Raw genomic sequence first — 26241 nt, 5'->3', positions numbered from 1 at the left:
TCTGTGATGGCAGAGGTGAGTCCATGTAACCACTGGCAGAATTGCAAGCGACTGAAAGCAGACCGTTTGAGGACGTGTTGGAGCTGATTTGTGTCCTAGTAGTATTGCACCTGCATGATCTGCAAACACAATGTCTACCTAGACTTTAGTAAAGCTCTTCGCACTTTCCCACAGCATTCTTTTGGAGAAACTGAAACTGGCTGGGGCCAGAGAGTTGTGGTGAATGGAGTTAAATCCAGCTGGAGGTCAGTCGCTAGGGACGTCCCCCAGGGCTCAGTACCAGGGCTGGGTTCCTTTAACATCTTTATGAATGCAAGTGCTGCGTTCGGCTTTGGGCCCCTCACTACAAGAAGGCCATCGAGGCCGTGCAGCATGTCCAGAGCAGGGCTACGAAGCTGGTGAAGGGCCTGGAGCACAAGTCCTGTGAGGAGCGGCTGAGGGCACTGGGGGTGTTTGGTCTGGAGAAGAGGAGGCTCAGGGGAGACCTCATTGCTCTCTACAGCTACCTGAAAGGAGGTTGTACTGAGGTGGGAGTTGCTCTCTTCTCCCAAGCAACAGGACAAGAGGAAGTGGCCTCAAGATGTGCTGGGGAGGTTTAGGTTGGATATTTGGAAAAAATTCTTGACTGGAAAGGCTGTGAGTCATTGGAATGGGCTGCCTGGGGAAGTGGTTGAGTCACCGTCCCTGGAGGTATTTAAAAGACATGCAGCTGTGGTGCTCTGGGACATGGGTTAGTGGTAGGCTTGGCACAGCTAGGTAAGGGTTGGACTTGATGATCTTTGAGGTCTTTTCCTACTCAGATGATTCTGTGGCTTTATAATCCTCCTAGTGAAAGCCATTATGGGTTAGCAACTGCTTGACGTAAGGTCAGAGGCTCTGGGTAACATCATCCCAACTTCCAAATGTCCCGAGAACCGCTTCATGTGTTGATCGGAAGATGCTGAGCTTGCGGAGACGTGTGCTCCAGTAGTGACAGAAGTGACAGATGTGACAGTGTCAGTGCTGCCCCACAGCTGACCACATGATGCTGCCACTCGCCTGTGACCACTCTGGTGAGCAAGCCCCGTGTTTGAGCAGCGTGGCTTCTTCACTGAGCAACATCCTGATGGAGGTCTGAAGGATTCTGTCTGGTACACCCTGGTACACCACGCCAGGGATGAGGCAGGGGTGAAATAATGTGGTGGTGGTGGCAGTGATAAGGGTGACAGCGGAGTACTTGCCGAAGTTGGCTCGATCCGGTTGTTGCTAGATAATCACGAGAGATGCTTCCGCTCCTAATAGCTTGCAGCAGATGTGACTGTCCTTTAAGATAGGGCTCCTCGTGAAGCAGGCTGCCTCCTGGATAACTCGAGGCTGGATGAGCAGAAGGCTTTGTCTGTGGGGCCTTCCTGTGAGGTCACCTACAACAGCACTGCTTTTGTTAGGTTAGGACCTTGCTCTTTGCAGGGCACTTAAGCTGCCTACGGTGACTACTTACTTGAATGTTTTGGCTTCCAGCATTTAAAACTGGACTAGCGTTGCGAGGAGGAGGGGAGTGGTTAAGTCCCAAACGTTTTAGGGAATGCAGCATTTCCCATGGAAGCACAGTTGACAGTACCAGTTTTTCTTAACGCTTCTTGCCCTTGAAACAAAACACTCCTGTCCATACTGGGACTGGTCGCCTTTGGGTGCGTGCTGTGGTGAGCTTTACTGTGGCTCTGCGAGCAGGGAGGACTGACAAAGGCAAAGCCAAGGAGGTTGGGGGAAAATCCTTCCATGGAGTGTTACACCAGTGTCTAGTATTGAGGTATCACCAAATCAATTCAATACAGATACAAACATAACTATGCAGAGCTGGAGTAGATGTTTAGATACCTAGTTTGGCATCAAGGCAGAGCTTTGCAAAGCTGAGATAACCTCATCCTTCTTAGTCACCAGTGTCTAGCATGTTTCTGAACGTGCGGATATTTTCACAGGAGCTTTGAAGACTATTTGAGTAAATCTAACTTGTCTTCTAGATGCCTTCCTCCTGTGCTGAACTTCATATGGATTTTGCTGTTTTACATAAACCAGCTTGATGAAGAGTTCTATTGAGTCAACGTTGTCAAGTTTAACTGTGGCAGAAATTAGATGGCACTCCTAAATTTTGTCTAAAACCAGCATTCTTATGCTGCAGATTCATAGTTTTGTTTCTGACAGAGAAGTTTCAAAGCTTTTTTTTTCCAAGATGTTTTCTCTCTTTTTTTTTTTTTTCCCCCAGACTCTTTTGCTGTTCTCTGATTATTCAGTTCAGACACTGCGTATTTTCAGAAACAGAACCAAACTTTCAGCATTCAGTACCCCCATGGTATTCTTTGGCTACTTAGTGTGAATTCATGCTGCCACAGAGGCACAGAGGAAGAAGATACCTGAGGTGCTGGAGGAGAGAGCAAACTGTGGAAGGCATAGAAAAGGGCCATTTATGTCACCAGAGAATATAGAAGTTGTGTTACAGGGAGCAACTGGAAAGGCTTTTGATCATTTACTATGGTGAAAGGAGAGCCACGAGGGGACGTGATAACCCTGTGTGTATGAAAATATCCTCTAAGGACTGTGGGAAGGGGTAAACACCAAGGAGGAAAATGAGCTGAATGAAGAATAACGCTGGCACAAGAACAAATAGATACAGACACTTCCTGTAGAAACCTTTGAACAGTATTCTGATTTCAGCATATTTGCTATAGCAGCGAGGTCTGTAGGATACACTTTTGGTGATTTGAGTTGCTTCAAGCAGAGAGGAATCAATCGGTCAGTGAAAGGGGTTGTGTGGTCACCGTTAATAGAAGGCTCTGAATGCCATAACACAGAAGGTGAATGCTTTGCCCTGCTTTGCTTTACACTTGTAGTTGCGTGTTTGTCTTCTGCCACGGCCTTCCTTGAACTCCTCTACTCTTTTTCCTTTTTAAAAATAAAAAATACAACTTTGTTCTGCCTGGATGTTGGAAAAGGATCAGCTTTGGGTGAAGTTGCAGTTAATGGGATACAGAGAAAGGATCAATACAACTTCTAAACTAGCTTCCAGAGAACTTAGCTAAATGCTGAATGTGTACTGATGTGTGTTGAATCTCACCTGCTTCAGTTAGCACCTGTCTGTTCTGTTTCTGTGCGGCTCCAAGCAATACCTGCCATTAGTTACGTCTCTTCAGTGGCATACTGAGTGATTAAAAGCTTTAAGATGTTGTCAGTAGGTAGTTACTCAGTATTTGAGACCAACAGTTTAAAAATTTGAGTGGAGAAATGCATGCTTACAACACATTTTATTAGGCCCGACCAAACTGTTTCTCGAGCAAGCACGGTCCAAAGTCCTTAGGCTTCAGCCAAAAATTTATTTCTTCCTTTAAAGCATTTTATGCCTTGAGATTAGATTAGGAGATCTCTCACTGAAGGCTAACAAAGATTAGATCCTTACCCTGTTCAATAAGGATGTAGCTGTGCCTGGTGAAGATGCGTGCACTCATTTTGGAGCTGCTGGGCTTGTGGACAGTGCTCTGGTTAAGCTGCTTGTTACGGTGTGGTCTTAAACTAACCCTGCACAGACTTAAAGGGGTATTCCTCTTCTAAAGTGTGTGGGCTGTGTGTATGTAGTAGGATTTATGCTTGCTCTAAAGAAACTGCAAAAGCTCCCATTTTTACCAGTCTTCCTGTATAGGTAATATTCCCCAGGATACAGCCTGCTGCCTTCTTACATCCCTCACAGACCTCGAACCTTCCCTGAATGCAGCTCCCCAGCGTATGGATCCCGATAGTAATATTCAGAGCCTTAATACCATTTTTGGTTTCTTGGGTTGTGGCCTGCATCTCGCAATCTTGAAGAGCATGTCTGCATTCCAGACAGGCGACATCTTAAATTAGATCTTTGTTGGGGATGTTTAGGGAAAAATTGCAGTGCTTGTTGTCGAGGGAAGAACTTGAACATGTTGTTAGAAAATGTTTCAGGTCCATTTCTTCTTTATTGTGGTGAAAATCTTAGAAGCGCTGTGAGGTTGAAGGGTGAAGCTGCTGCCTTACTCACAAAACCACAGTGAAGCAGCTTTTGGCAAAGTACAAATCTTTAACTTTGGCCAGCAGTTGATCTCGGTGATAGTGGGCTGTTTCAGAAGTACTCACTTGGGCTTGTCATATTGTTTACCAGTTCCCCAGGTAGTCCCCAAACAACGCGGCTCTCGCATGTAAACAAATAAGTTTCTGTGCCTGCCTGGACAAGAAACTTCAGAGTTACTATGATTAGCTCTGGAATGTGAGATTTCTTAAGCTGCTCGTCGCTTTCTGTCTGCCTCAAATCTCACGTAATTATTTGCTCAGGCAGCCTGCTAGCAGAGGGCAACAGGACAAAGAAAGCGTTAACTTCTCAGCCTGTTTGCTAGGACTTCTCAACCCCAAAAAAGAGAAACAAAATTCAGTGCAGGATTTCGAAGTGTGCTATGATACACAAGGAGGGCTGAAAACAGTCTTGCATTGTTTCAGGCAGCTGTTTGCATTAATTTTCTCCTACAAGTCTTGGTTCTCACTGACTTGGGAGAAGTGGAGATATCCAAGCCTAAAACCCAGAAAAGTGGATCTTCTGATCTCAGGAACTTGTAGTCCGTTTCTTTTCTTCACTAAGGCAGGATGTGCCTAGGCAGTGTCTGATGTTTGTCTCATTCCACGTTTAGGACCTTTGAAGGAGGAGACCGTACAATATCTATCCCAAGGTTGCTTTGTTCTGTTTAGCCAGCTTCTGGAGGGAGTTAATGGCCCTGTAACAACTGGGGTGGGTTTTTGTTTGTTTGCTTTTGTTTTGTTTAAGCAAACTGCCTTTTCCCCACTTGTGCTTTATTAAATCAAATGAATAACAGTAGGGTAGTTCTTAGTAGTACTGTTTAGTCACTCCCCTAATTTGTGCTCATCAGACTGAGTGCTTTTTTCCAGTTCTGGTACTCTTTGAAAGACTGTAACTCCAAGCCATTTATGAATATGAGCTTAAATTCCTGCAACCTTGCTGCAAACTCTTGGAAACATCTTCAATTCCTGACTTGAAGATCAGTAATTAAATTTTTTGAATAAAAGGGAGCCCTGATTCTCTGAGACTTTCTGCAGTGTTATACCTATGAAATATCAAGGTGCTGATTTTTTAAAAAAAAAAAAAAAAAAAAAAAAAAAACTTCTGAGCCTAGCTTGTAGAAAACTAAGGTGATGAGGTCAGGATGTGCTTTTTTTTTTGTCACTGAAACCACTTTTCCTTTCCATGTTCCTTCAGTAGTTTGTGAACATGGTAATCAGTTTCAGCTTAATTTCTAAGAAATGAAGGCTTCAAAACCCCAGTTCTGTGAAGCTTTATGAAAGTGGAGAGCGTGTCCCTCTTGCAACAGCACTTGTACAGGCGAGCTGTGGCATGAACTTAAATTGCCTAGTGAAAAATGACATAAGGTGGACCAAAACTCTTTGAAAAGAGTTTGTTTTGGAGCTCATATCATAAAAAATGCCCAGCCCTCGTTGTCCAGGCCTGCAAATTCACTGAAAAAGAGGTCCTAGTTTTGCTGCAACTTGGGCTGCTTTGTGTACTTGTGGAATCACCTTGTGGTGACTCTACTGCCCATTTTTCAGATGTAGTAGCATCAAAGTTTGCTTTAATATCTATATAGCAAATGTGCTGTGTTTATTTTTTTTACCCTTCCTTTTTTCATCCAGTTTACTACTTTATCCTGTCTGAGTTGGACTGAACTGTTCTTGAAAATCACGTTGGTTTTCTTTGCTTTCAATAAGCTTATTCTCTAGGTGCCTATAAACACGTGGGTTTTAATAACTTGTTTCAGCACGTACCTAAGTGTTTGGACCCTTCCTAAATTTGTCTGGCTTTCCTTTAGCCTAGAATTGTATCTTCCCCTTCATGAACTTGGTGACTTTGGGGATAGTTGTTTATAGGTAGGTTGTCTTCTGTCTACATCTGCAATATCTCCTGTCTCTGCATCAAGCACCTCCTTGTGACGAGGGGAGATGACATCCGAATCACTTAGTGACCTGAAGTGACTGAATAGTTGCACAGACTCCAGAGGTCACAAGCCAAATTTATGTGTGAAAAGGTGCAGATGCAAGCAATCCTAATTTCAGTGTCTCAAGCAACTACAAATACAACTTCAGAGCTGAAATGTTTTAAGACGTGTTGTGGCTTCTTTGAGTTGTTTTAAGAAAAAATGAACCTTCTTCTGAACACTGAAGCAACGAGACACTTGTCCCTAACCTGGTCGTGTACCTGTTCTTCCTCATTTCTTGTACCTCTGGCACCTCTTCCTATCTGTAGGATGCGTTACAGTTCGCAGGGCATAGCTTATTCTTTCTAGTAGTGTCCCTGCTCATGCTTTGTCAAGTCCTCTTCCTACCCGAAGTTACGTATTCTCATTGTAATACATAATTGAATCCATCTTGGATCACCGCAGAAGCTGTTGATAGAGATCTGCAGATAAACTTCCTATCACTCCTTTGTATCAGCGTATCTCCGATCTGTAAACTCACTCTGATCTTTCTTTAGCTGCCAGCTCATGCATTCCTTTAGATCAGGGGTGGGAAACATCCATCTGCGACTTCTGTATCACGTAGCCTGTGGCTGCGTGAATAATGCTGCCTTGTAAGTTTAATGTGTGGTCTGCCAGCGTATTTTAGGTTTGTTTGCAGCTTTCAGAAAGAAATGATTTCTTGTCGCTGTCTTTTGCATCCTGTCTTATGCTTCCCTGCATTTGAAATCCTTTCAGCTTGTCATGGAATAGCCAACCCCATCGCTGTCATCATCTTGCTTTCCATGTGTAAGACTAAACTCGCTCTTCTCTTCCTAAAATCAGAACTAGTCCTTCGCTAGCCTTGGTCGCTGCATTAGCAACGAAGTTGTTCCAGGCATGTTCTAAAAACTTCATGATTTATCTCCTGTTGTTTACTGCAGGCATCTTTGTAACCATCTATTTCCACCTTTTTCCATCTTTTGTTGCCACTAGGTCTTATCCTCTAATTACGTGGGTGTTTCTTGGCACTTGGTTGCTTTCTCCCTGAGAAGTTTCCTCATGAATGAGCAGAAACCAAATGGTACAGTACAACAACACTTCTTTTTTTTCTCTGCTTGCCCTTCTTAAGCTAAGTCAGTATTCTTCTCCTACAGAGTCCGACACTGATTCTTCTTCTGGTGCCTTGTTTCTTGTCTGCTCTCTTCAGTGCTCCTGGCTCCAGAGCAGGCAGCTCAGCAGACCGAGAAGTCCTGCCTTCTTACGGCATTGTTCTGTTACAAAACAAGCTGCTTGTTCTTCTCTTCCAGTCCCTCAGTTCCCATGCTTTTCATCGGATACCTTGTACATTTAATTTGTCTGTGTATCCTTCAAATCTATTTAAAAAGAACGTTATCCTGACAAATTAGCCATATTTCTGTTTGGGGGGGTAGGTTGAGACAGAGCTGTTGTTGCTCATCACTGCAGCAAGATTCTGCACGCAGCACAGCCCTGGGTTTGTTTCCAGTGCTGGTTCCTGGCTGGGGGATGCTGATAAAAGCCTACCCGAACGCTTGATTCCTGGAGCATTGATCTCAAAACATCTTTCTCATTCAAACGCCTTCATTTCCTTTGAAAATAATTTTCCAGGGACTGTTGGTCAGCTTGTAGAGACACCTGAGGAATAGGTTTTGGTTCTCACTACTGTCACTGCGGTGCTTTGAGTGGGTAAACTCTGTCCGTTCTGGGTGTCTCCTGGAGCAGCTGTGTTAGGGACTTACACGAGAACTGCTGCTGTCTCCTGCTTCTTGAAAGTTGTGGCAGAAGTTATCCAGAATATTAACTAACTCAGAATATTAACTAATATCCTGAGTTGGAAGGGACCTCCAAGGATTGAGTCCAACTCCTGGCTCCACACAGAACCACTCCAAAACCAGACCCTGTGTCCGAGAGCGGTGTCCAAACGCTCCTTGAACTCCTGCAGCTCAGTGCCGTGCCCACTGCCCTGGGCAGCCTGTCCCAGTGCCCGAACACCTCTGGGTGCAGAACCTTTCCCTAACCCCCAGCCTGACCCTCCCCTGTCCCAGCTCCATGCCGTTCCCTCGGGTCCTGTCGCTGTCCCCAGAGAGCAGAGCTCAGCGCCTGCCCCTCCGCTCCCCTCGCGAGGGAGCTGCAGGCCGCCATGAGGCCTCCCCTCGGCCTGCTCTGCTCGGGGCTGAACAAACCAAGGGGCCTCAGCTGCTCCTCACATGTCTTCCCCTCCAGACCCTTCATCATCTTTCTAGCCCTCCTTTGGACACTCTCTAATAGTTTTATGTCCTCCTTATATTGTGGCACGCAAAACTGCACACAGTACTTGAGGTGAGGCCGCACCAGAGCAGAGCAGGACAATCCCCTCCCTCCACCCACCAGCAGTGCTGTGCCTGATGCGCCCCAACACATCCAATAACTTCAGACTGAGGGCAGACAGAAACTTTACAAGGTTTGGTGACGTTTTAAAGATAAAAATATAGACAGAAGAACAACAAACAGGGTTAGTGACATGCCTTCCACCTACTGTGTGCTCTGCCAAGAGCTACCTGTAACTCGTACTGCCTTATTTAACTGGTTAGTCACCCCGGTGTCTTCTGGCACCGTTGGATGTAGCTGAGTCAACCTAATGGCTAGCTGCCATGACAAGGATGTGGTGTTCTGCAGCTTCTAGGGCACGGGAAGGGCAGGAGTCATCTGCTAGATACAGGAGCTAAACAGACCTAAAACTGGTAAGACCAGAAGGCCGAATTTCTGAGCAATCCAGCATTTCCAGCCAATTCGTGGAACAGTTCTGTGGAAACCTAGAAGCACCGAGTGAGGGAGGGGAGCCACACAGCTAGCACGAGGGGAACAGCAGCTGCTGCTGCTTATGCTGCTGTGGAGCCACGTTTTTTGGACTTGGCCTCTGAAAGGTGGAGTTATTCTGTGTTTGGTGGCAAAGGAATGGCTAGGAATGTAAAAAAAATAAAAATAAAAAAAATCTTTTAAATTGCTGCTTAAGCCATTCTCAAACTGCTATTTTCACTGCCATATGGATTTATCTACTACAAATTAGTTAACTAAATACTTTTAACGAGTTATTTTACCTGAGTAAGGAATATAAGATTACTAAAAGAAGTGTTATACCGAGAAAAGGAAAGCTTCTCAGCATGATTATACCAATAAATCTCACCTAATGCATTGCTGTTCGATCAGCTCTGATTAAAAATTGGGATGAAAAATGTCTCTAACAGTGACAATTGTAACTTGCTGGTATCTGAAATGTGATCTTCAGTATCTTTGAAGCTTTGATTTTTATTTTTTTGTGAGTGGCTTGGAGCAACTTAAACTACAGATGCATATGTTTGTGTCCCGTAATGGAAGAGACTGTTGGTTTTTTTTTTTGTTTGTTTGTTTTTTTCCCCCAGTAACCGGGTTCTTTAGTACACGTGAGGCTGACATAAGTACGCTTCTACTCTTCCCCATTTCCCTTATTTGCCATCTGAACTGGCCAGGAGGAGCTGCTTTTCCTAACAGTGGTCTAAGCTGGAGTGTTTGGCATTGGGACTTCATAGCTCCTGTTGCTGTAAGGAAGCTCTAGAGAAGGACTGATGTGTCTGTATGTGGTTTGCCATCCTTTGTCTGACTAGGCAGTTAGCTGAACATATTTTTGGCTTACTGTTCCAAGGTGTTTTTCCTGCTTTTTAAAGGATCTTTAAAATTAAGTAGTTAATTTCATAGTAAACTTAGAAATGTCAGTTATCCAAACAATTGTTTTGGTTCCCGAGGAGTCTTTTTGTGTTTTCAAACACCTGAGAGCTGGTAACTCCAGTAATTCTCCATCTAATCGTGAGGAGCGGGAGTGCTGCTGCGTGTTCTTACAGCTGCAGCGGCACGATTGTGGGCTGTGGTGGAATTAACTCTAAGCTGAAAGAAAACGCTTTTTGTGGAACGCCGTGTCTGTGGTTCCAGGAACAAACGTTAAGAGTGACCAGATACCAGCACAGAAATACAAGGAGCATAATAAGGTAAAAAAGCTCATGGTTTTGTGTTGCTGAAACTGGGAAACGTGTACAGTCCAGGATCTCCTTGCTGGGCCTGCCTGCTGGGGTATAGCACGGAAAGAGAGCCTGTGGCTTGCAGGAAACACTTTTGGGGAACTTCCTATCAGCTTTTATGTAGCGGTATTTGAAGGCTTTTCAGTATGTGTTGGCCATATGTACTACTGCAGGTTCCTGTTGTCCATCTGCAGGCAATTCTTCTCTTTTTTTTTTTTTTTTTTTCTTGAAGGCCTTGAAATTCTGAGGAAGCTACAGTAGAAAAGCACTCTGTGTGGTGGCAAAGGGATGAGTGGAACTGAAGGTACCTGTACAGGGGATCTCTGAGGAATGCTTTCAGGAACACTGTGGAAGTTTCCTTTTCACTTAGGAGGAGTATTCAGACGCTAACTCCACCGTAGAGCTCTCTAAATAGATAATTACACTTAGTACCAAGTCCCACCGTGATCTGAGTCAGTATTGCCGAGTAGTTCATCCATGGTTTTTTATTTGGGGAAAAAAGCCACAATGTTTTTCAAAATATTTACTGTCTGAAATAAAGTTAAAGCATCTCTGTTATAGAGGAGGGTGAGAGAGAAAGGAATAAAAATGACTTGGTCTAAAGTGCGTAAGGTGGTGTAGGTTGGGAGGGGAAATAGCTTGATCTTCCTTTTGAAGGATCTCTGCCTGTAGGAATAAAGTGAGGATGTGTGATGACTTTACACTATAAAAGACCTTAAGACAGGCTGTAATCAGGTGCTTAAATTGTCCAAAAGTTTTGTAACCTTTCAGGTAACTTCTGCTTGTGTTCTATCTAAAAAATTGCAGAAGAAAGCCCTGGGGGGTTAGAGTATTTTGCCTTCACCTATGGCTTGTGGGGAGGGAGTGCACGTGGAGAACGTCCACTTGCAACACACCTTTCTGATCCATCTTCAAGAAACAAGCTTTCACGAGGGAACACCCGCAAGGAAACAAACTATCACTCATAGTGGACTCTTCTCTCCTGATCCCTGCTGTAGATTAAGATGCCTCCTGCTGGGAATCTGTTCTGTCGGCGAGCCAGGTAACATTTGGCTCATCAGCTGTGGGAAGCCGAGGTCTGGCTGGAGGCAGCGTCCTTAATCGTGGTATAGGTCCAGCAAATGTATTCCCCGGGGCTTCTTTGCAGCTGCATTTGCTGAGTCAGGACACCCGCAGTTGTCTGGTGCCATTCCATCCTCACACACCTTACAGGAGTTGTTACAGAAGCAATTTAAGAAAGGCACAGGTCAGGCTTCTGCCTCAGGGAGAAGGAATACAGTTGACAGGAGTGGCAGGGACGGGCTGTGCTTGGTGCTGCTGCCGTGCCACTTCAGCTGCCAGGGAGAAGCACTCCCCTAGGAGGCCCTGCCCTCAGAACTACAGTAGCTTGTAGTCCTTGTGTGGCTTCTGATACAGCTTGGGGCATCCCTTACTGTAACTGGGCTTCTGCAAATGAGATCCGGATGCAAATCTAATCCTGGACACCTCAGTCCCTTCTTCCAGCAGGAGCGGAGGATCTGTATCACTTCTCGTCCATGTCGTACACCCTTCTGGTATCAACACCTGAGTACGTTGCTGATTTATGGTGAAAGAATAGCCAGTATATGTATGCAACTCCTGCTCGTGGGGCAAATCATCTTCTGTGAAGATGAGAGCTGATGTGCAGAGACTGGGTGGGGCTTTAGGTCAAGCAGAAAGGTATTGTTCTTGCCTGTCTGAAGGGAGCGCTGCCTTGCAGGTACAGGGCAAGACTGCAGTAGCCTAATAGCCAGAAAGGATGGGCGCTTCTAGCGAAAACAGAGCTAGAAGGTACGTAACAGAATACTAATGTCCTGCGGAGATCAGGGTATTTATATCTGATAGTTTGTATTTGCAGCACGGTGGTGGTTGGGTACAAATGAAGGCAGCACGTTTGTCCTCTCGAAGGTTAAAGGACCTGTAAAGAAGACTCTGCCCTGTCCCTGTGCTGTGCAGGAGAGGTGGATGGGAGTGCACCCTTGGAGTCCCAAGCCTGCTGGAGACCTCTTCTCCTTTCAGCAGCCGCGTACACCGATAACTCGCACGCAGCTCTTGCACAAAGAGCTAGCTTGAGGCAGCTCCTCGGTACTCATGGATAGCTGAAGGGCTTGGAAGGTCTTGAATATCCTTTCCAGTTGCCACTTGATGACACCATTTAGAGCATACGAGGAAGCGCAGCGGGGCTTATGTTTTGCATGTTCAGCTGGTGGGTGATATAGCAGTGCATTATGCTGGTCTGTAGTATAAGGATCTGCAGAAACAAACCTCAGTTCCAGCTGGACAATTGCATCCTTGTTTAGACCCTGCTGGAGTTCCCTAGCTATTTTTATAGCTGTTAAACACAGAGCTCACAGATGACTGTCTTGTGCTTCTGAATGTTTCCGATCCTAACTTTCCATCCTCGGGGAAGGAACCGGTTGCTCTGTGGTGCCTGGGGTGATGTGCCTAATCCTGATTTCTGAGCTGGGAGACAAACTAGGGTGAGACAGCAGCGCCTAACCAACCCCACACATCCCAAATGTGAGGATTGTTGAGGTCTGGTTGAAAGTATGTGTTTAAAGCGTGTGCTGAGCAAGAGGAGGGTTTCTAGGCACATCTTTACTGTGCTGGTCCATACAGGGTTCGTAGCTGTGCCTGCCATTCCCAGCCTTGCCTGATTAAACCTGGCAACACGCTCTATCAGCAATTACTGCCCTTGCTACATCTGCGTAACTGTTGGCAGGCCGACAGAACGGTACCCAGCGATGATGTCATCTGCTAAGGGTGTCATTTTTTCAGCTAAAAACAGTTGGTGGCTTTGCAGTTCAGCCGTTATTCGGTATTTTCCTATGCTTGTGTCTACCAAAAAAAAAAAAAGCTAATTGTATACAAAGTGACATTGTCACGGCTACAGAATCAATAGGACGTCCAGATTCAGGATACCGCACAGAGGGGCTGCGTTGACGGCTGTAGAAGCGACCTTAACTTCCTAACGACCAGGCTATTTCTCTTGTCATCTAAATGTTCTCATTATTGTTTCTAGTGCTTAGTGTCTCATCCACCCCCTCCTTCTCGTGTGCTCTTAAAAAAGAAAGCCAACCGTAACTCGCCCTGTTGCAGGGTCAGTGCATTCGCCTTGTGCAGACAGTAGCCATGTAAGCTGTTGCGGAAGCTGGAGGGTGATAAGCTGTTCCTCTATTACGGAGTTACATAAAGCGTCCTCTGTTCCCAACTGCCTTTTTTGACCTCTCTTATACATGCCCTTGCCGAGTCAGTACCAGTTCCCCTTTGGTATCATCTTATAAAGGCTGCTTCGCACCAGCCTTGTCCGAGTCAATCTGCCTCATTCTTCCCCTATCAGTTTGCTCGCATTGTTTTCTAATCTCTTATCAATTTTTCCTAGCTCCTGCTATTTTCACTCCTGGTCCTGACCTTTGTAGGAACATAAATCCAGCAAATGATTTTTTTTTCTGCTTCTTTCCAGTTGAACTCTCTTCTGTATTCCTCTGGAACTGCTGCTTGGGTTTTAGGGGGGAAAGGGCTTTTCTAAAGAGTAGGGGGAGCTGAAGAACTTAACTTGGCATGCAGAGAGACTGCCTGTATGCTAGCGTAGCCACTTACAGGGGAGTTTCATCTTGGCTTCTGTAGGATTGTACTAAAACTGTGCTGAGCCACCCTGTGGAAGTGACATTTTCTCTGGCACTAGAGGATTAATTTTGAGCACGTGTAGCAAACAAGGATTTCGAGGTTTATAGCTTTCTAATACAAAGTTCTTCAATGGTTAGTAGGTAGGTCAGGTTTGGGTTTTTTTCCTCACTCTGCAAAAGCATAACATGACCAAATTCCTGCTCATTATTACAGGATTGTAAGGGTGCACGTCTGATAGAGAGGTTAACCTTGACTGAGTTTCAGGTACCTGCTGTAAAGAATGGAGGGCCAAAGGGCTTTCAAATAAAGTAACATACCCAAGCAGATCTAAAGACCGTATGCATATGGATCTGAACTTGACAAATGCAAAGTTAATTTAATATAGATTGAATTGTGTGTCCTTGCTACAGACAGGTCACATTTAACAACCACAAAAAAAAAAACCTACCAAAAAAAACAAGTCCAGCCCAAATGGATCCTGTTTTCATAAATAAACTGTGGGATTTGTGACGTTTTGTGTGACGGAGTTTGAATGGAGTGGTGCTGATTGTGGAACTTGCCTACTGCCTCTTAAGAAAATACAAAACTGAAAAGTGGACCGAACAAAAGTGTGATCAGAACCGTGTTAACTTAAGGAGCTTGGCTTAGTTAAGCCTGACACTACTTAAAGGTGCAACTTGCTTTGTACATACCTGGAGTTCAGGTACTAAGTATGCATAGTCAATAGCTTGCTGGTAGGGAAACAAAACCAAAACATAACCGTTTAGTACTGAAGTCCTTCCTTGTCAAGGAGAAGCAGCGCGTTTTGCCTGTGTGCTATTTAATTGGAGAGGAAAGATAAGTGAACTGCAAAGTGCAGGACTACAAATTGTCTAGATCTGAAAGCGTGAATTTGAGTCTTGCTTTAGGGATGTCCTGCTATGGTGTTCAGTTGATTTGGCATGCTTTTTTACTCTTTTTTTTAAGGTTATTTAAATAAAACAACATAATGTTTTTACTTACAGCACTTGAAGAATCGGAAAGTGACATTTATGTGCGATTCATGAGGTCACACAAGTGTTATGACATTGTTCCAACAAGCTCTAAGCTTGTTGTTTTCGACACTACGCTACAAGTGAGTATTCTCCTTTCGGTCTGCCTTTGCTTGCAGTTCTCTTTTTTTTAAATGGGCGTGTGTTTCCTGAGTGTTAAATGCAATTTGAGCAGCTCTCCCGTAATGCTTTACTTTGAGTACAAGCCCCCATATTGTTTCAACTGTATCTTTCATGTCCTGCTAGAGGAGGAGCTGTGGGGAGGCTTCCTGGTTGAATAGAATGAGAAGGTAACTTGTTGGAGCTGGAGTCACTGGCTGGGAAAACTTTCAGAAAAATCCAAATTTATATCGGCTTCTTCATGCTATGAGAATTTCTGTAAAGACATCTCATCTCATATAAAGATCCCTGTGCAGTAGTTAGAGTACCTAGGTGTTCTGAGCCTGTTGCTGCTATGTTGGTACGATGATTTAGGACTGAAATGGATGGCTTAATGACACAAATTACCACAGTCTCCAGAAAATTTTTGTTTTCAGTTTCTCATTTTGCTTTTAATCAGTAAATCATCATCTGCTAGGCTCTTGGCTCTGTGGGAAGCGTGTAGTTGCCAAAAGATGGCAATAGCTGCCTGCTACAGAAATGGAGTAATCTGTTCTGCAGTGTGGTAGAGCACTGTGGCTTTTTGTTTCCTGGATTTTGCAATGGATGGTTTTTTTGGGGGTGGATTTCTTTTTGTTTTGGTCTGATTCCTTTCAAAGGTGCTCTGCTCTGGCTTAACTGTGCACGTACTTTGTCCTGGAATGTACTCAGTTAGGCTCCAGCCTTCCACAGTTAAAGAAAATGATATATTGGATACTTAGTCCCAAAATATTCACAGAATCATCTTGCATATTGGATACTAGTATGTAGTGGAGGATTATTAATTAGTACCATGATCTGGAAGATAGAAAGCCTACTTACATGACAGCGCGAAGTATTGTGGCAGGTCAAGAGTATTGCACACAAACTAGTCTATTTGTACAAGGACCAAGAGCATCCTTCTTGAGTTGATCACCACCTGCACAGGCAGAAACTGGTGGTGTAAGGAAGGCTGGGTAGATAATTAGAGCACTCTGTCCCTTCCTGCTTTGTGTGATCATGATCCTGATGCGTGGAACGTGGAGACTGATTTGGGCAGGCTGAGGTCCTTTTCACTAAAGAGCGTTTAGACCAGGGCATACCACTGATGGTCAGTTCTGCAGCATGACTAAAAGCACCACAGCTTTAGTTACTGCTCAAAAAAAAAAAAAAAGCAGCTTGTAGCTTCCACAATGGACTTCTTGATTATCCGGGCATCTCACTCATGAGGGAGTTTATTAATCTCTTCAGACTCGGAGTGCGCTGAGATTTCAATATCTTGCCTCTGATGCTGATATCTTGGCCGAGTCCTCAAAGGTAAGTATCCTACCATTGTTGGAATTCAATTAAAACTTGAGCAGAGCTGTGGTGAAGTCTCTGCCCATGAGCTGTAGGACTTCCTGCAGCTAACTGATGCGCTGGCAGAGAAGGCAGCGCTGAACATAGCGGTTAACCTGGCATGAGGCAGTGGTGCTTGTTTTCTCCTCCACCCAGGCAGCCAGACTTCTTTTAAGAGCTTTTCCTCCTTAAGCACCTTGGTATGAATGGAACAGTCGCTTCTTCCCCAAGGGTCCTTCCATGTGCTTGACTGGATGCTGGATTTTGTGGCGAAAAGACGTCTGGTCTGCAGTTAGATGGTAGTAGCCACTGGTCATAGAGGAAGAGCTTTCAAACACGCAGACATCAATCCCAGAGTTCAAAGGTTCATGTAGCTGAATTCCCTTGTATCTGCCATGTCTTGACTGTTTGGAGTCTTTCAACTGCATCTGCTCTTGCAGTTAGCAGTCGTGTAGGCTCTGATTGTGCAAGTCCTGTAAGCTCTAGTGAGGGTTTGACATTTAGACATACTGAATACTTCACCCTAGGCTCTTTTTGTCTCATTCCTGTTCAGAGTTTTCTTTGTCCCCCAGAAGCTTGCTCCTGCGGGAGTCAGATCCGTGTTCTTCTGAGGTGGTGAAAACATCTCTGTGGTTTCTTTCCTTTTGCCAAGAAGGGAATGGCTGTCAGTTCTGAGCTAAAGATTTCAGACCCTGAAAGGCCAAATGTGCTTTGACTTGATGGTGATTACGGTGTTAACTGGTGCTCTTTCAGCTCTTCTTAATGGTGCAGCTTTTTTTGTTCCAGAGGTTTTGTTCTCACAGGGAGGTAATCTGCTGGGAGTTGCTATCTGCAGCTGCTTGTGGCACGGCTCACAACTTGTTGACTTCTCAGCTGGCAGTGGCCACCTGGGTCAAAATCTTGAGCTTGGTCATCATCGCAGTCAGAAAGGTGAATTCTTCCTCTTTATTACATGAACTGGTGAATCTTGGAGCCGTTAGGGCAGCTTCTCCAAATCTGTAGATGAATTACAGAAAATGACCCCCGATACCAGCCTTCCTCACTGGAGCTGTGCTGAAATAACGCTATTAACATCAGGAGGTTGGGGTTTCATCTCCAGTTGGTGAGGTAATGATTGGAAAAATAGGGTTTCAGTGAAGGAACCTCTGAATATTTGTCATAAAGAAAAACGGGTAACTTAATGGTAATAGAAAAAGTTTCACCTGACTTCCACCAAATCCCTGTCTTAGTTGAGATCCTTAATAATGGCTGTGGATTAAGCTGGAGGAGAACGAAGGGCATACCTTGGTCTGTGGTCGTGGGGCGTATTCTGAGCCTTCTCCAGGTGCTTGGAAGCAGTGGTGGTAGGAAGGAGTGGTAGAGGGGAGCCTGCAGTTACTCATTCAGACTCTAGTATGTGACAAACGTGAACAATGTCTTTAACATCATTCTTGAACTTTGATATTTTGGACTTCGTGCCATTAAATGTAATCCCGATCGCTTTACTCTTTCATTTATAACAAATATCAAGCAATGCTTGTCTTCCAGCATTGATACTGTCTTCTAACTTTACACGTTGTGCAAAACTAGTAAATTGCAGGGTTATTTAAGAAAACATTAAGTGGTCTGATAAGAACAGTCATTCTGGGCTATGCTGCAAGACTTCCTAAATACTTCTCTTCAGTATTTCCCTTGCAGTTCTTTGCCTAGTATATTGTATTAACGTTCCACCTTCAGTATCTTAAATCTTCAGTGTCTTGTCAGTGTAGCTGGTGCACGTACGTGTGTCTGGAATATGAGCAGAATAGCTCTTACATGGCTAAACTAAAAACAGAGGAGAAGGTACCTTATAAGGGTAGCCAAATTTGTTCTGGTTCTTATATATCAACAACTAATACAAAGTCCTGAGGTACTAGAAAACTGATTCATCTTTTGATGACTTAGAACACAGTCTTCTGGAACATGCAGTGTCCTCAGAGTGAGAGGGTCTTGTATGTATTTGTCTTTCCTGGATCGGTTTCATTCCTACCCAAATCATTTTCTCCTAATTTAAGAACAAGAAAAAAGCTTGAAGTTCTCAAATGTCTCAAAATTGAGTTTAGGTTTTGAATAGTGCTAGAGCTTAAAACAGTACGTGGCAAGGCTCGCTTTTTTGCCGTAGTGTAAGCTTGTAGCAATCAATGGAAGAAGACAGAAGAAAGCTGTGCAGCTCCATTTCATCCTTTCCTTGGAAGACTGCTGCTGGGTTTATATTTGACTGTGGTATCTGGTCTCCCTCTGCTGGACAGAAGTTGCAGCACACATCCCTTCTGCCCTGGAAAATTGTCCGTGGGATATGAGAAGTGTTTCAGAACTGTTAACTGTAGGAAAATTGGAGGTGGTCACTGATAGCACGCGACACAGGCCCTACCGCTAACATGACATCTTTTCATTAAAAATGTGTAGTCCCAGTATCTTGGAGGGATTTAATGTTTAAAAAAAAAAAAACACAAAATCTTTGTTTCATCCCTGAACGAGGAGATGGTAAGGCTTCCTATCAGCTTTGCACCTGAAACAGCAGCAGTAGGAGCAGCTAATAAAGAGCAGGAACGGGCTGGCGGTCTGTTCAGTCCTGCTTGTTTCTTCCTCAGAAGGTCTGGGGGCTTTGTGGCCTCTGATCCTATGGGAAGGGAGAAAAGTGTGCTGTGCTTCAGCTAGGGAAGGTGTCCCTTGGCACAGACTTGAGCAATAGCTATCCTAAATAAACAGACCTGAGCTCTGTACGCTGTATTTAACTGGCATAGTTCAGTTTGCCTTAGTATAGCTTAGCTTATACTTCGCTGACAACTGCGTGCCTGCATCCGGTCTGCCTGCCTGAGATGGTCCCTGGCCTGTGCTGAGCCCCAGGGAATGGTGAATATTGGCTGGGAAAGTGCTGGCTGGTCCAGTGCTCGTGACTTACAGCGACATTCGCTCTTTAAATTTGCTGATATAGTTGTAGCCTGTAAATAATTGCTCCTCAAAAACATCGAACTGCCTCGGTGCTTCAGCTCAGCCTGGCCTGTGACCCGTGAGTACTTGTTTGTGACAAGCTCCTGCCTTTTGGTTTTCCCAGAGAAGATACTATCTTTCTTCAACTCACACTGAAGAAATGTTGAAGTCTGATCTGAGCATGAAGAGTTGGAGTTGAGAGACAGTTAGATGTCATGAGCTATCCTGTGAAGTTTGGAAATCTGACTCTCTGGATGGTGGGGGAACTAAGCAAGCAGCAACAGCGTGCAGCTCCTGGTGGATGAAGCTGTCTCTCATCCCTTGCACATCTCCCAGAGTGCAAACAACAGAACAAACGCTTCCCAGCCCCTCCGAGAGGGTTAGGAGGGTTGTCCCCTGAAGGGCTACGCTGCTGTCAGTGACTGAGCATTCACTTACTGTTCTTCTTCCCTCTCATTATTCAATAGATGGATCATCTGTAACAGACTCCAGGAAAACACTGAGCTGGGTGCAGATTTACTGGTTACCTGCGTGTGTGTTCAGTGAGGTGTCTGAGTACAAGTGTTAACACATTTAACATGTTGTTATGCAGGGGAAATAGCAACGTCCAGATCGGAGTTTGCTGTTTACTTGTTGGTGTTTTAACTTGCAACTTGTCCATATAGTGACACAGCAATTTGACCTTTCTTTTTGATTTGATAAAAATGTTTTGGAAGGAAAATTGGCATTCCAGTTTTCTCTGTATTAGACAGAAGTATGGGTAAAAAACGTAGCACTTCCTTCGCTTTCCATCAGTCAGATTTACTCTCTCTAGTGGTACTAACTACTGTCATTTCACTTTTTCTGTGTTACTGCCTAAATTTGACTTAGGTCTGTTGCAAACAAAACATTACAATGTGTTTCTTCCACCCCATCATGAATTCTATTTGAATATTTAGAGGAAGTGGCTCTTAACAGCAGAGCTTATAGCAGTTTCCTGAAGCTTATCTCTATAAGATTATTTAAGGCTAGACCTTTGTCTGGCCTTCAAACAAATTTATTACTTGAATATATTTTGTCTTTGGTCTGCGCTACAAAACAAGCTAGTGCTTCTCAATTTACTCTCTAAAAGAAAGGTAAAAGGTAAGTGTAGGACAGGGACTTCCTTGCTACACATCAGCAGTAATCTGCAATCCCACGAGCAGGATAATGGCACATTTATTTAGTAGCTGTGTCTTGTGAAGTCTGTATAAGCTCTTGGCGGGGTGGGGTGGGGTTAAAAAGCTCTAACCTTTGGCTACATGACATCCTCATCTGTTTAGTTTGTTTTGATACTAAAGCGTACATGGCTTTATGCGCATTATGGTACTGAAGTTATCTTTGAGGTATTTGTCGAGTGTTTCATAAACTAATAATCATTTTTGTATGGAAACACTCATCAGAACAAATTTTCAGAGTTCTCTTTGCCTTCTATCCTGACGAAATCCTGGACAGTTGAGTGATTTGAAGATTGCATTAGTTAACCTGTCTAATTAAATCTAAGCTGGTAATGAACCAGATGTTCTTACTAAGAGAATTTTGTAAGTAACTATCACACCCTAGGAAAAGCTCAACTGCTTATTTTTCTACTACATAACTAGAAAAAATATTTGGGATAATCTCCTGGAACTTAATTTGCGGTTTAACAAGCTGGAAGAACATAACCTCTGCAGAGCATGCAGTGGATTCCACATTAGAAGAGTGGAAGAGGATTTGTTTCACTTCCTCGTGCTGACACTAAGTAAATGGCGTTGTTCTTGTTCCCTCCAGGTCATTCTTGACTGGGGTGTTGCCTCTCTCCAAGGTGATGAGATAGGCCAGGCTTCCAGGAAGAATGCTCTAGAATCTTTTGCTTCCAGAACCGTGCAACAGTCTCTGGGGCTGCTGTCATAACAGTTTGTGCAGCCTTACAAAGGGGCTGTCTGTTCCTTAATTGGCTTTGAGGTTTTTCCTCTCCGAAGCTGCTAAATTTAAACTAATGCCGTCTGCGTTTCTGAGGAGCGCGAGCACCGCTCCTTGCTTACCCGTCCCACAGAACTGTAAGAGGACGATGTAAGTTAGCTTCTAGCTGGCACGTGGGCTGAGACGGACCACAGGAGAGCTCCCTTTGTTGAGATCAGGCCAGAATCAGCAGGACAGCACTGGAAGGCTTTGTTTTCCTTCAGAGTTGCTCCTGTCTCTTGCAGATAACAAGCACCGGAGCTTAGTTCCTGCAGCTCTCAAAACCAACGTGAAGCACTCAGCCCTGAGTCTTGGGGGAAGGTAATGAGCTCCTCTGTACCAATTAAGTGGAAATATCTTCGTCAACACAGGGTGTGGATAAAGTGTTTGTGCTTGGCTCAGTGAAAATCGGGCATTGTTCTTGCCTTCCCTGCCCCGCCCCTGCCACTTTTTTTTTTTGCAAGATCTTAATCTCGGAAGGAATTTCTGTACCCTGTCCAACGCAGTTGGCCCAGTGGCTCTGCCTCCAAGACCTCGCTTCCTACTTCTAGCCCCCATCAGCATGGCATCTAACAGCAGTCACTTCAAGCCAGAATTTCTGCTTTCTTAGAAGGCAGACCTGTTTTTTTCTAATGTTATTGCACGCTAAGAACTAGAGTGCTTAGGCTCTCCTCAAACAGCAGATGGAAGTAAGTGGCAGCACAATAGCTTTCGGTTTCCTTCCGCCTGCTTGGAAAGTGAATGCTTAGCTTCCCTGGAAAACTGATCCACCTCCCCCAAACTTCTTTGCTTCAGGTCTTGGGTTTGGACAAGAGCTACTTCATCCTCAAAGGTGTCATAAATGTTATTACCATCTGGGTGGGAATCGCATCAAAGCAAAAATGCGTGAGACACTTGGAGAACACTGCACTCATGCCGATCTTGGATCGTCAAGGTGATGATCGTGGGATGTGGGGATGAATGCTGGAGTCCTTGATTCCATTTCAGTTTACAAAAATTCTGTGCTATAGAAATAAATTATTTGGAGATGATGCTAACAGTGTAAATGAGGAGGATTACCTAAAGAACCTCCTATGGGATTTTTTTTTTAATATTTCTCAATATAGAGCTCATTAAGTGGTATGAGGTAGAAGGGACCTTAAGGACCACCCAGTGCCCCCCCTTGCCGTGGGCAGGGACCCCTCCCAGCAGCCCAGGCTGCCCCCAGCCCCATCCAGCCTGGCCTTGGGCACTGCCAGGGATGGGGCAGCCACAGCGCCTCTGGGCAGCCTGGGCCTGGGGCTCACCAACCTCTGAGTGAAGGATTTCTTCCTAATATCTAATCTAAAACTACCATTCCCCCTTGTCCTGCCACCACACCCCCTGACCAAGAGTCCCTCCCCAGCTCTCCTGCAGCCCCCTTTAGGCCCTGGCAGGCCGCTGTGAGGTCTCCCCGGAGCCTTCTCCTCTCCGGGCTGAACAACCCCAACTCCCTCAGCCTGGCTCCACAGCAGAGGGGCTCCAGCCTCTGAGCATCCTCGTGGCCTCCTCTGGACTCACCCCAACAGGTCCCTGTCCTTCTGGTGCTGGGGGCCCAGAGCTGAGCGCAGGCTCCAGGTGGGGTCTCACGAGAGCAGAGCAGAGGGGGACAATCCCCTCCCTGCCCTGCTGCCCACGCTGCTGTTGGTGCAGCCCAGGCCACAGTTGGCTTTCTGGGCTGCAGGCACACATTGCCAGCTCATGTTCAATTTTTTCATCCACCATCACCCCCAAGCCCTTCTCAGTACGGTTGCTCTCAACTTAGTGTTGTGTTTTCCTATATTCCAAACGCTGCTTCAGATAAAAACTGGGTGTTTGGCCTTTTCCGGGCTAAAGGGCCTACTGAAAAGTCTCAGGATGTCAGGTAATATAGTAAGAAGTTGAGAGTAAAGTAAGGGGGAGAAAACCACTTTGCGTACCTCCGGCCATTGCTGCAGAGTATTTTTCAGATAAGAGATGATAGCTTCCTAGAGCTGAGAGTCACCTGCACCCCTGGTGATGGGAGCGAGCAGCAGGGGAGAACATCTCAAGGAGACATCATTGCAGTTAGATGTCAGGCTTGCATCTCATGAATTAGCTGTAAGTTTTTTTGGGGGGGGGTTTGTTTCCCTTTCCCAGCTCTGCCAAGATCAGGGCAGCCGTAGGGCTGGAAGCCCTTGCCCCATTCTTTGGGGTTTTTACACCAAAACAAGCCGCAAGCCAGGCAGCTCGTAAACACGCGCAGAGCAAAGGAATGAAAGGCTGGCTGCGGAGGTGTTGGTTTTATTTTTTCGTGCAAGGGTCACAGCAGAGGCCTGCCGCTTTTCCTGTTAGAGCAAAGGCTGTTTGTGCTGCTCTTGGTTGTCTTACAAAGGAAGAGCCATTACAGCGGGTCTGGCCTCTGAGCGAGAAGACTCGCGGTGAGCTGCTTTTGTACCTTCTCACTCTCCAGTGAGAACAATATGAGGAAACATGACAGTCACCCTGGAATACCCTGATAGGGCTGGGCTCTGCTCACAGAGGCCATCCGTGGAGCCCCCTGCTACCAAACCCTTGCCATGTAAACCCAATACAGGGACCAGTTGAGGTGGCATTCTCATGCGGCATTCTTATACTCACAGCTATATGACTGTAACCTTCTAAACGCTATGTCAGCTGGTTTTATCCAAAGGGTGAAAACTGGCTGCTTTCTGCTTTTGACTAAAATAGATTTTCAAGAAAACTTTGTTGCTTGTAAGCTTTCCTTAGATAATTGTTTCTCAATGAGTTCCTGAAAGATCTGAGCTTGATGCTTTCATCCACATGTGAATTTTATGGGGTGTCTGTTTCCCACTAAGTTCCTCAGTTGTAGCTCTTAAACATCATCATGAGAACAGACTCAGGCTTTTAAGTTTTCAACTTACCGAGTGAAAGCAGCAATGAATGTTCCAGCTCACCTTTGATTACCCATCCATCAGGAATCGGACACGGTGAAAGTATCAAGGATCCGCTTTCTTTCTTGACCTAATAAATAGAGATTTCTTGGGGCTGCACTAGCGGCTTTTCAGGTTTGTAAGGCTAGTGCCCTGGTATTGGTTTATGGAGTGAAAGGTAAGGCAAGGGAAGTGCACGTTATCACCTTGCCCTTGGATACCACCTGTACCGCAGGAGTCCTGGAAGTTTTTTTTTTAACACCCTCCATGCTGTTAGTCTTTCCTGTCATTTCCACGCTTCATACTGGCACATCGGAAGCTTCTGCGCTCGTCGCTTCTGTTACCTGCCACCTTTTCCAAATTAACGTTGGCATTGAGGCCGTGGTGGTGGGGAGATGTGTCTGTCAGCACAGCAGGGTTCCCTACCCTACTCTGCACTGACCCTTTACCGCCAGGACCCTGTTATAGGTTTTCTCTAACATTTTTTCCGGGACAAGAGCCTTTTAGCTAAGCAAATGAAACAAGTGATTGTGATGTTGTTGGCAGACACCCTCTTTGCTTTATGGGGCAGTCCTGGCAGACAAATTTAAAAGCCACTGGTCACTTATGAAAACAGTAACTACATGCATAACGTGGTTAGGTAAATCAATGTAAAAATACATGTGTGTACGTGGAATTTTGTACACCAACTCCTCCTCTGTTTTCCTTTCAGAGGCTTTCTTCATTCACACGTGCCCTTGCAAAAATGACCCTTTAAGTTAACTAGTGGGATAACTGCTCAGGAGTGTCACAATGATGAGTGACCCTTCGGTGTTTCCCATCAGCGAGGAAAAAACTTCTGTGTAGCTTGGTGAGATCTTTAGTCTGCTGTGACTGTTTCACGTGCCCCCGCCTGGCAGTCAGGCTGTTTTGGAGCTTGTAACCTTTAAGGGACGAGGTTTTCCAAGTATTCGGCTCTGTGGAAGCACAGGGCTTCCTGCGTACGGGTCCAACTTCATCTTTCTTGGTAGTGACCCTCACGTTGGAGGGAGGTTGTGTCCTCCCTAAGACTTGAAAGGAAAACATTTGGATAGTGTACAGAAGCAATGAGCTCTGGAAGTCCTACCTAGCCTAAATTATTCTGTGCCTTTACTCAGCATACTCAAAACTGGTAGAAGGAGCTCCTGCAGTAAGAAAAGCTTGTTCCTGTTCGTTTCGCTGTATGGCAGTAGCACCTATCGCTGAGGCAACGTACAACATGGCGCAGGACTTCTGTTGCTGTTCTTTGCAATAATATGACCCTTTATTTAAGGGGCAGGATTTTGGAGAAGGCCCGTAGTCCCATCAGGTGAGATTCCTCGTCTAATTGGAAATAGCTAGAAAGTAGACAGCCTGTAGCCAGGGGCGCAGCAGTTTGTCTTGGTCTGAGCCTGGTGAGTCGTGCTGCGGAGAAATAGCTGCTTCCCCCTGCTGGCTCCGAAGAGGTGAGGTGAGCGCGCACGGTCAGCATACGTGTCAGATTAACCTTTAAATCGGGGCAGGTAAATCCCATCCTTTAGCAGTTCCTTTGTTTGTTAGGACCGCTACGCAGTTAATAAGAACAAAAGGGCTTTGTTTGAAGAAGGTCTGCACATGGTGCTGAACAGCAACGATCTACGGGATCTGGCTGAGGAACAATGGCTTTGTGGAGGTCAGGCCAGTCCAGCACTCCACAAAACATCAGAGAAGTGCAGCGGGAAGCTGGCCTCCCACAAGAGGAGGCTGGTGGGGTCGAGAATTAACAGCGCTGTTGGAGGTCTGAGGATGGGACACGGCAGCAACCTTCAAAGCCTACAGACTGTACATAATCTGCAAGGAAGGTTCCTTGTGGGTATTTTCTGCACGGACATCACCGAGCCATCTAAATGTGCTGGACGGAAGCCCAGCTCCACACCCCAGCGCCTTGGCTGGCCACCAAGCAATACTTTGGGCAACTGAAATTGGGAAACCACGGAAACTGAAGGAAAGTGTGAGTGGATGAGGGGTGTTTGTGCTTGCGAGCAGTTGGAGCAAGTAGGAATTAAGTTGTTTTTTGTTTTGTAATGACCTTGCTGAAATAAGAATGAAATATTTACATAAAGGACTGTTGGCACTGCTATTTTATTTAAAAGGTAACTGCGTAACACTTTCCATTCTCAAACTGAAGGAAACAATGAGACTACCATTTAAGCTGTGGTTGAGAAGGACGACCTAGGAAAATGAATATAATATTCTTTTATTAAATGTTTGTGTTCTCTTACTT

At 45.2% G+C, this 26241-nt stretch overlaps 1 protein-coding gene across 5 annotated transcripts in view; it reads left to right on the top strand.

Moving 5' to 3' along the window:
• PRKAG2 (protein kinase AMP-activated non-catalytic subunit gamma 2) overlaps window positions 1-26241 on the top strand; it is a 216917-nt gene that overhangs the window by 172625 nt on the left and 18051 nt on the right. For all 5 annotated transcript variants that reach the window (XM_050708643.1, XM_035554357.1, XM_050708644.1 and 2 more), the window contains one exon: window positions 14683-14792. In XM_050708643.1, the coding sequence (XP_050564600.1) occupies window positions 14683-14792 (110 nt within the window). The remainder of the gene's footprint in view (window positions 1-14682; window positions 14793-26241) is intronic.

Source organism: Cygnus atratus, chromosome 2, assembly GCF_013377495.2.
Source record: "Cygnus atratus isolate AKBS03 ecotype Queensland, Australia chromosome 2, CAtr_DNAZoo_HiC_assembly, whole genome shotgun sequence".
In the NCBI taxonomy this organism is placed as follows: domain Eukaryota; kingdom Metazoa; phylum Chordata; class Aves; order Anseriformes; family Anatidae; genus Cygnus; species Cygnus atratus.
The sequence above is the reverse complement of the archived record's forward strand: the minus strand, read 5'-3'. Positions and strand labels throughout refer to the sequence as shown.